This window comes from Ipomoea triloba, chromosome 10, assembly GCF_003576645.1.
Source record: "Ipomoea triloba cultivar NCNSP0323 chromosome 10, ASM357664v1".
Classification (NCBI taxonomy): domain Eukaryota; kingdom Viridiplantae; phylum Streptophyta; class Magnoliopsida; order Solanales; family Convolvulaceae; genus Ipomoea; species Ipomoea triloba.
Genome location: NC_044925.1, coordinates 7,966,262 through 7,976,903, shown reverse-complemented (window position 1 = coordinate 7,976,903; position 10,642 = coordinate 7,966,262). Strand labels below are relative to the sequence as shown.

At 36.8% G+C, this 10,642-nt stretch overlaps 1 protein-coding gene across 1 annotated transcript; it reads left to right on the top strand.

The window, feature by feature from the left end:
- The first annotated feature begins 7,561 nt into the window (after positions 1-7,561).
- On the top strand, positions 7,562-9,297 carry LOC116033089. Its single transcript, XM_031275844.1, has 4 exons — positions 7,562-7,589; positions 7,775-7,974; positions 8,436-8,903; positions 9,058-9,297. The coding sequence occupies exons 1-4, from the start codon at positions 7,562-7,564 to the stop codon at positions 9,295-9,297; spliced, it is 936 nt and encodes a 311-aa protein (XP_031131704.1).
- Positions 9,298-10,642: the final 1,345 nt, after the last annotated feature.

The window sequence follows — 10,642 nt, the reverse complement described above, 5'->3', positions numbered from 1 at the left end:
TATATATATATATATATATATATATATATATATATATATATATATATATATATATATATATATATATATATATAAAATTGTTCGTGAAGATGTGAATGCAGATTATTTATTGTTCGCGAACAAATGTATTCATAAACATGTGCAGGTGTTTGGTTATTAAGTGTTCACGAACGTGTTCATGAACGTAAGTGAACATGTTTGTGAACGTGTTTGTTAATGTTTGCGAACACGTTCGTGAACGTGTTCGTTAACGTTAACGAACACGTTCGTGAACATGTTCACGAACATTAACGAACACTAACGAGCGCTTAACAAACGAACACGAATATGATTTTCAAAAACCTGAACAAACGAACACGAACATGAACACCCCAAAATCCTTAACAAACGAACACGAACAGCCCCCGTTCATTTATGTTCGGTTCGTTAACAGTCCTAATTATGCCAATTGCCAACTACATAAATGTCTAATGAGAAAGACGTGTGAGAGAGATCGTCTCGCGAATCTTTGTTAGGATTGAGTTAAAATCAAATATAATGTTTATACTAAAATGTATTTATAAAAAGCATTTTATTTTTTTTCTTATAAGTAACAAACACTTGCCAACATTACTTATAATAAAGGAAAATGTATTATTTTGATGAAAAAAAATAATATTTTTACATCAAAATGTAAAAGTATTATATTTGTACTCAAAATTATTACAATTTTCCTTATAAGTAACAAACACTTTATTCATAATTAGTATTACAATTTTCAGTATAAATATTACATTTTCATATTGACTCCACCCGATTTGTCTCAGGGATAAAGGTTTGTAAAACGGTCTCACACAAATATGACTCAAAAGTAAATTATAGTGATGAACTTTAATGACTTTTATAAAAAAAAAATTAAATTTTTATAAATATTATAAAAGTCTATAAAAATTTGTATGACAAATATTTATAGATTTTATTAATTTTTTAAAAAATCTTATTAAAACTTCTACAAAAATCAAATAAAAATCTAAATTGAATACACCATTATAAAGTTATATAAAGGACAATAATGGTATTTTTCAATGAGCTAGTTAAACAACTATCCTTTTTTGGCTAATGCTACCCATCTATCCTCCTCGAGGATCTCTCGGACATTCTGCGATGGTTGGTCAAACTCAAACCTTCTCCCAATGTTTCTAACAATCAGCATCGCCATCTTTTCGACTAGTCTATTTTGCTCTCTATAAACATGTCAAACATTGATATTCCACTCTTTCCCAAGTCAGCTCTTGCATTGCACGATGATATCCCTTAGCAACCCAAATGGGAAGCTTTCGTTCGGGACCTCGTCCACTATTTCTCTAGAGTTAGTCCCTATATCCTTTGTTCCATGCCCATTCCAAACCTCTTAGAAGAGCCCAACCTTTAGTCTCGCTAGCATTCTCACATCATAGACAGAGATGGAAGCCTCCTTGCCATCAACTATTCTTGTCCCTTAGCATGTACTCCTCCATAAGCAACGACTTTCGGGCTGCAATCATTATTACATGGATGATACTGCTAAATACGAATACCAAGTAAAACCGGAAAATACGATCTCTTATTGCCTCAAGGATCCAAACCCGGTTACAAGTCAAGTAAGGGCTCAAACGGCTCGGCAGGTCGGCAGTGGGCTTCCCTACGGTCCGAGCTCTCTCTAAGTCGTAGTCTAGAAACAGCCAAAAAATCCACTCTCTCCTCATAAATGCGCTATTTATAAGGGAGAAAAGCGCGGTTGCCGGGCCTCCGGCATGGCGGGTACGTGGCGCGCATGCGGCCACCTCACTTTGCGCCCAAGCGGGAAGGACAACGTGGCAGCCATAGACACGCTACGTCGAGGACGGATCAGCGGTACTATGCGGCCCGTGACCCCGACCTTACGGTGACCCTCCCGACCATCCGGTCGCCCGACCTAAACGCTTTCGACCGGGTCCGGAGTGTATCCGACCGATCCTGGAGTATTTATCCTATCAATGGAGACGGACCATGGTCCACACAGCTGTGTAGACCAAAAATAAAAAGTATATTATTTTTGTACTGAAGATATATTATTTTTATACTGTATGTACATTATTTTAATGTACATTATTACCATGATCCATGCAATAATTTGCCATCTCGGTACACCTGGGCCTCGCCACCGGGATTTAAGCTTTTCGTAAACGCCTTTACAATTAACTCACCCAGCCCAATGGTTAAGGCATATAATCATTATAATTGAGTGAATTCAATGTACAATTTCAATATTACTTTCAATGACATAGAAACATAAATATAAATTACATTTATTGATATTGTTTTCGTTTTTTGCGCACTACTTAATTAATTGAATGTTACTTTTCGCTTAAAATATTTTTCCATCTACCACATAGATAACTGACAACAAGAAATTGCTTTTAATTAAATAAATATATAATTATTAAATGTTCGAAAGATTGAAAACTTGTATCCTTAATTATATTCTACAATTAAAATAACACTTTTGTAACACCCAAAAAATTTCTTTCACCCAAATTTCCAAATTATCGAGTTTCAAATAAAGTCACGAAAATGATTTTCATTCTAAAAATATTTCATCAAATGGGTGTTAATTACAAATTTTAATATTTTAAATCAACCTAGTGCAAGAGATTATGTAATCTCATTTAATTTCAAAAGTCTTATGTAAATGGTGAATTTATTTACCAAGAATTTTATTCCAAAAGTCTATCTGAGAGAAACATGTGAACCTGATAGGTTTGATTTTTTTTTTTTACTAAACTTGATTTCAAAACGAACATATCTTATTCCTATATTTATTATATTATATTTTTCATCCAAACTTGACCCAATCTTTGACCCGAAATTATAATCCAAAGTTTAGAGTCAAATTTCATTTTTTGCCCTCATCCTAATCGTGTATTAGAACTCTAGGGTTTTGAGCCTATAAATATGCTGCTATTGACTCTCCAAATCTTCAATCTCTCCCTCGCCTCCTCACTCTTTGCAGGAGAAAATTTTCAGGAACTCCCAAGTAATAGTAAGCTTTCCATTATCATTCCTTGGCATTTTCACCTCCTTCCTCTTTATTAGCTTCCTCCATGAAACTCATACCCTCTGTGTATAGTATGAATGGTATGCCTGTGAATGAACCAAGGGAGATGGTGAGTGAGAAGTTTTAACTTATGGATCAGAGGGAGAACTCTTAAGATTAAAACTAGAAAGTTTGAGGTATAACCCATGGTCTCCCAAAATCTATTATTTTCTTACACACATACATACACACATATATATATGATGTTAGTAATCTGTGAGATGCGATTCAAAATGTATTTGCATATGTTATGTTTGAAGTTGAGATGGTTGGGTTTGATTCCTTATGTTAGAAACCCTTATATTTTTAATATGCTTTATGTTCATAAAATGTTTTAATATGTTTAAAGTGGGATTTAAACCCCTAATCTCATAGTTAATAATTAAGGTTCTTTCCAACTAAACTACAATAACCTCCTTAAAACTATTTTGGGTTAATAAAATGTTATATGAGTTTGAAAGGGTATTTTTATATACATAGAAAATTATTATTATTTTTGAGAAGGGTTTATATCTTGAAGTATTATACTTGATTGTGGGAAAATATATAATTATATATATAAATGTATATATTTTTCTATATTGATATTTGGGGGTTATACTATTATTTTTGTAAAACTACTTGGATAGTAGGATTTTATATATTATGGAAGCTATTCATATATATATTTTTTGAAATGTTTAGCTTAAGAACTTTTGATCAATAAAATAGTATAACCCATGGACATCTAAAACCTATCATTTTGATTTATTCTGTATGCAAAAGTTGTGAATCTGTGGGAGTGCTCTGGTGATGAGCTTGGAGTGTGATATATAGTGTGTTTGATGAAAATATTGATGTATTGTTGATGTTTGTGTGAAATAATGCTATTATGGTTGTGTTGAAATCATGCAAAGGTTTGGAAATGGGGGTTTTGAGGTTGTAGGCGGAAGAAAATAGCGAGAGTTGGGACTCTATTCCTCTCTCTACCATTCTCGCAGGCTACCCCGCAAGCCACAAGGACCTTTGGGCATAGCCCACGAGAGAGAGAGTAGGGCCACCCGCAGGCCTTAGGAGCCTGCGAGTCTGGCCCTACGAGGTGTGTTAGTCGTGAGTGGCGGGGCTGGGAGCCCTGCCAGTCAATGATCCAAGCCCCGCGAGGTCCTGGCGACGGGCCTTGTTGCTCTTGTTGCCAATTTCGCGGGGGATGAGGGGCCTATTGGTTTTGGGTGTACTCTCTTACCAACCGGATCCGTCCACCTTGTGTTTTTGAGTTCGGTTGAACCATGGGGTCCGGTTACTTGATCTATTGATTACTTATGGTGAGATAAATTGTTGATTAAATTTGTTATTCTTACTCGATACGTTATTATGTGATCAAGCATTACATTCCCTGGTGGAGTGATATTATGTTGATTAAATATGTTATTTCTATGAGAAATCGTATCTTGATTAATCTATGTGTCTAAGCTTGATATTCTTACATGAAATAATGCTATGAAATGAGCAATGTTAATGGGCAAGATATTCCTACATGAAATGGAATTATGAAGTGAATTATATGATTAAAGTATAATGTTCCTAGTTAAAATGGAATTATGAGATAAGCTTTGAGCTAAGCATGAAATCCCTATTTATTGAAAGAATGTGATTAAAGAATGCAAATGATTTATGATACTCCTATTTGCAAATAGGACCATGAGTTGAAGTATAGAAAGTTGGAAAAGGGAAAGTGAATGTTATGCATTCTATCTTTGATATTAAAATGTCATGTTAAGTATGATGAGTGGTAACATGTATGTGATTTATTGTTTGTGCATTTGTTTGCATCTTCATACCTATGTTTATACTTACCCAACCCGTATATGTTGCATAAAAGAATATGTTCTTACCATGAAAACTTATGAGAATGCATATAGGTGTTTTATATGTATACATTTCCGCATTAAAGCCCTTTTAAAACCTATAGCTATACACTAGTTTGATTCCATGTGCATATAAGGCCATAAAAGTCTATTATTCTCCATTTTTGAATATATCATGATGAATTGGTTTTAAAGATTATAATATCAATCTTTTAAGTAATGGGATCTAAGAAAATCTATATTTTTGGAGAACCCAACTGGACTACAGTCCTTTCGGCAGAAACGATGAAATGACATACTATCATTATGTGATGAAAAGACTCGATGAAATGATGAGATGACATCTGTTAGAAAAATCCCAGATTAGGTAGAAAAGTGGCTTAGTAGAAAAATCTTGGACTTACTTTAGGGCTTGAGCTATTACTCGTTGGGCTTGGAATCCCAGTTAGGGGGTTTGCACACTTAAGGTAGCGGTCCTGATTCCACATGTGAATTATGAGATATGATGAGTTATAAAGGAGCAGATCTTCGGGACTCGGTCCTTGTTGAGGTCTTACACACATGGTGGTGACCTCACCTCCCTTCATGTATGATAAAGATGAAAGTATATGATGAAAGGTTTCCTCCAGTATTATTATAAAGAAATGACTATTTTCTTATGATGTGATTATCGATCCCCAGTAAAGTATTTAGAAAACATACTTATATTTTTGGCTATGAGCCACTTCTCACTATAGATGATGAGCATGATATTTGTGCATTATGATATGAGTAAATCATTTCCTTTACTTGCTAGCATAAATAAATTCTTCATAATGTTATAGTTATTCATGATACATAAACTCTATTCACTCAAGCATTGAATCCTTTTCTAGTTACACCCATAATCGTGTGAGTATGATCTATGTGACTTAGCCTGAAACCGAATATGTTATCTATGCAATCTCTATAATGATTATGTCATTTGATGTTGTATTCTCATGAAGCTATATGATATTTAATATTGTACACCCATGACTCTATATGATGCATAGTATTGAATATCCATGATTCTAGATGATATCTAGTATAGTATATCCCATGAACTTATGTTACAAGTTGATGTATAATGTGATTATGTGAATCAAACCTCAAGTTTTCAAATCTATATATGTGTAAACTATTTTACAATGTAGAGTGGTTTATACTTAGCAATTATGCGAATCGGGTGTTTTCTACTTGTTCTATATAACCCATTTCAGGTTCAGTTTGATGTTTGCCGAGCGCGTTTGAGGAATTAGATTGAGTAGTCTTGTTTTGTATTGATAGGTACCAAAAGTACCTATTTTTAGGGTCGATTAAGGAGTTGTTGATATCGTTTAATGCCTTCGAGTGAATCAATGTGTGGTGTTTACGCTTTGATGTGCTAACATTTGTGAGATTGCTACTTTTAGAATGTCTTAGAAGTAATTCGCTAGGTCGGGGTCGTGAAGAGGTCAGGAGACGATGCATACAATCAACGGGAAGAATAACCAACCGTGGCACGCTCAAAACCAACCTACTCAATCAAAAGAGCTAAAAAGGAGGAAAAACATCCTGTCCACGTGTGTCCCATGCGTGGAGCTGGCGTGTAACGTTTCCAGTAGCGCCCCATGCCAAACGTCCACGCGTGGACATGGCGTAGACGGGCAACTTAAAGCCTAGGCGCGGGAAGTATTTAAAGGGGGCAAATTCAGCTTGGAGGAGGAGTTTAATTTAGTTCTAAAATTTCATTTCTTAGTTAGAGAGTGTAGGTTTAGATTTTTGAGAGAGAAAGTGAAGAAAGCAAAGTTTGGAGGAAGATCAAGTGTAGATTGCAATTGAATAATCTAATTTGGTAACAAGTTCCAATATCTTTCTTGTAATCCTTTTAATTCTTCATTTTGTGATCTTAATTTTCCTTTTTGAAGCTGTGATTTGATTCTTGTCAATTTTGCATTTTTGCTTGAAATTGGAATGATGATGTTGTTAAACATGATTGTTAGTAGCTAGATCCTTAGGATTTGATTAGGAAATTAGGATCTTGCACTCATGATTTGAGATTGTTGAATTGGAGCTTGAATTGCCTTGTTCTACCTATGTTGTGGGTATAGTCTTATTTGATCTTGTGGAATCGAGGGCCCCGATCTCTCCAAGAGTTTAAGATTACACCCTTAGTAAGATATCGCAAGTGTGTGAGAGCTTTGATTCTCACATTTCCCGTCCTTTATCCGGAAGGGTGAGGTCCGGAGGGGACTCGTAGACCAAGTGTTCGATGAAATTCTCTAATTGAATGAGGATTGGGAGTTCGAGTGTGACGCCACTTGGTATTGTGCGTTTGGTCCCCTTAGATAGTCCAAGTAGCAATTCAACTCCTACCGTAGCCCGAGAGTGCAAGAGTTGAAGGATCCTAATCCTATCCACCCTTCTCTAATTGCATTTTAATCAAGTTGAATTACAATCCAAACCAATGCCTCATTTACTTTTTTGCTTCCAAGTTGTCTCGGTAGTTTAAGGTAAACCGACTAAACTCTCCAATTTTCCATCATTGTGAACACGACACTCGGGGAATTTCTTTTCCTCGTTTTACCATCTCTACACCACCACTAAACAAACAAGTATCAAAATGGCCTCGTTGTCGGGGATGGCAAATGGTATAGATTAGACTTTCTACCTTGATTGTTTAGACAATTTGATTGTTTACTTGCTGTCCTTTTGAGTTTGCTTTACTTTGCTCACTTCATTCCATCTCACACTTGTTCACACACACACGTTTTGAGCTAATCACCTTAGGAGCTACTCTTGTGCTCTGTTTTCTTTGTTTTACTATTGTTTGTAGGTTCTATTCTCAAGCATATGGATGAACCACCACCACCCGACGATAGAGCATACTACGGTTACCCACCCCATGGTGGAGACCCCTACTATCCTCTACCACAACGTTACCCACCTCCACCATATTATCCATCTTATGCCTTTCAATATCTTCCTCCCTACCACTATCCACTACCTTCACCCTCGCCATATTACGACGAAAGGGTATATGCCATGCACCACTACTGCCCCCGCATCATTCCTACACACATGAGGCACCACCTTACCCTACAACTCACCCCAATGAGCCACGGAACCAAAATCGAAACCAATTTGCAGATAGTAGCCCGTCCACGTCCTCCCCACACGTGGACGAGGCGTGGTTCATTTCCAGAATTGTCTCACACCATAGGCCACACGTGGATGAGGTGTGGACCGATTCTAGTATGTCCTCACGCGTGGACTCATGCGTAGGGCAGGCCGAACCGTAATACCATCTTCCCGCCGCTTCAGATGAATCTTTTGCAACCAACATTGAGCGAGATGACCTCGAAAAGCGCCTCAATGACTTTATTAGTGAAACTAAAGACGAAAATGCCAAACTTAAGGAGGCCATCACGAAGCAAATGTTGGGAGAAATACAAGAACTTCGCTAAGAAACACTTTCACCTCTTCAAAACGTGGAGGACACCCTTGCTAAGATGATGGAAATGCTTCAAATGCAAGGAGAAATGGATGCTCATGCCATTAAATTGAGAAGCGGGAAGGCACTTCCCGAGGCTACTCCACCACCAAAGAAGACCACTACTAATGAGGAGCCAAGGACGGAACTGAACTCCCCTGGAGTTAAGAGAGATGAGCCAAGCAAGGATAAGGAAGATGAAGAGGAAGAAACTCTAATACAACCTCCCAAGAAAAGGAAGGAGGTCGTGCAAGATCCTCCGCCAATCACTAAAGCACGGCTTCCCTTCGCACAATGCTTCCAGACAGATGTTGACAACGCAAAGTATGACAAATTCCTTCAAATACTACGGCAACTTCATATTGATATGCTTTTCATCGATGCACTAGGAGAAATGCCAAGGCATGCCAAGTTTCTCAAAGATCTTTTATTTAATAAAAAGAAGCTAGTTGAGTGCAGTTCTCAGAGAAGAGTACTCCGCTATATTACATAAGAACGTACCCTGGAAACTAAAAGATCCGAGGAGTTTTACTATCCCATATAATATAGGGGGGACCTCTTTCAACAAAGCCTTAGTCGACCTAGGAGCTAGTATTAACTTGATGCATTTTGCCTTCTACCAAAAGCTAAACTTGGGAACTCTTAAATTCACACGCATGTGCATACAACTCGCGGACCGATCTACCAAATACCCTCGTGGTATTGTGGAAGACGTGTTGGTAAGAGTTGACATGTTTATCTTTCTGGTCGACTTTGTTATCCTTGATATGGATCCTGATGTTGAAGTGCTTCTCATTCTAGGTAGGCCATTTCTAGCCACCGCAAGGGCACTTATAGATGTTGGGGAGGGCAAAGTCGTCATATGAGTGGGTGACGAGTCGACTAGTTTTGATGTGACTAAATCGATGAAGTTCCCCTTGGAAGGGGATGAGTGCTTTTTCATTAAGTCTATGCACAAAGAAGTTGATTATCTATGTGAGTTGCCCGATGTCAAGCGACATGAGTTTGATTAGGAATGTCCCAAGGGCACCAATGATCATAGCATGAATGAATATGAGCATGATTTGCATACTTTACATGCATGTCTCTTTGAACCGCGAGGTTGATCGATTTAATTCAATTGATAATGTGCATAGTGATTTATTGATTGGAAATATCAATTGTGTTGGTGAAGTTGAGGAGGATATGGTTGGAAGTAAAAGGGTTGCATTTGATGAGTATGAGGGGGAGAAACATGTTAAGAAAGAAAAGAAAGATGAGGGTGAGAGTGAAAAAGAGAAAGAGGAAAAAAGAAGAGGGGAGTTGAAGCCGCTATCGAATCATCTCGAGTATGCTTATTTGGGGGAGGATAGAGAGCTTCCTGTTGTTATAACGGCTGATCTTTCGGAAGAGGAAAAAGATAAACTTGTGAGTGTTTTGAGGGAAAACAAGGAGGCAATAGGGTGGAAATTGACCGATCTTAAAGGAATCAATCCGACTATTTGTACACATAAGATTTTCCTAGAAGAGGGATCAAAGTCGGTAGCTCAACCACAGAGGAGACTCAACTCGAATACCTTCAAGCTAGTGAAGAATGAAGTCATCAAGCTAATGGATGTGGAGATGATTTATCCCATCTCAGATAGTACATGGGTTAGCCCGACCCATGTAGTGCCAAAGAAGGGAGGGATTCTATATAGTTAGTTGGATGAATCTAATTGTTCAATGCTTGAAAATGATCTGAAATTTTATAAACTTAACAAAGTAATTTTTTTTCTTAACAGAAAGCATTTTTGTAAAATTTGACTGAAGTAGCCACTTAGATGCTAAGTACCCATAGGCAAAATCTACCCTATTAGGCAACTGACCAACTAATCAACCGGTTTCCTTTAATTTTTTTTGAGTAGTTTATTTTCCTCAAAACATTTGCGGCTGACCAATGGTTTTCGATTTCAATTCCATTTTTTGCCTTCGACACCATAGTCTAAGCCACTACCTAGTTTTCAACTTTTGATCTTTTAGGGCTTTGGCTTTTACTCTTGCCCTTCATTTTTATTTTTATTTTTATTTTTATTTTTTGTATTTAAAGTTAAACTCTAGACACCTACCCCTACACTTTTACTTTTCCACATTTTCTTTTGGTCTTTAATTTTTATTTTTTCACTACGACTTTGCCCTATTTTTCTTTTTTTTTATTTTTGTAATGTTTTTTTTTTTTTTTTTTTTTTTTTG

What these genes read in the sequence shown, in the direction of transcription:
- LOC116033089 (XM_031275844.1), top strand. Translation starts at nt 7,562, where the DNA reads ATGGCCTCGTTGTCGGGGATGGCAAATG. An exon ending in CGCCATATTACGACGAAAGG is followed by an intron (nt 7,975 to 8,435) that starts GTATATGCCATG and finishes CAAAACGTGGAG; the next exon opens with GACACCCTTGCTAAGATGAT. An exon ending in AGTGCAGTTCTCAGAGAAGA is followed by an intron (nt 8,904 to 9,057) that starts GTACTCCGCTAT and finishes TTCTACCAAAAG; the next exon opens with CTAAACTTGGGAACTCTTAA.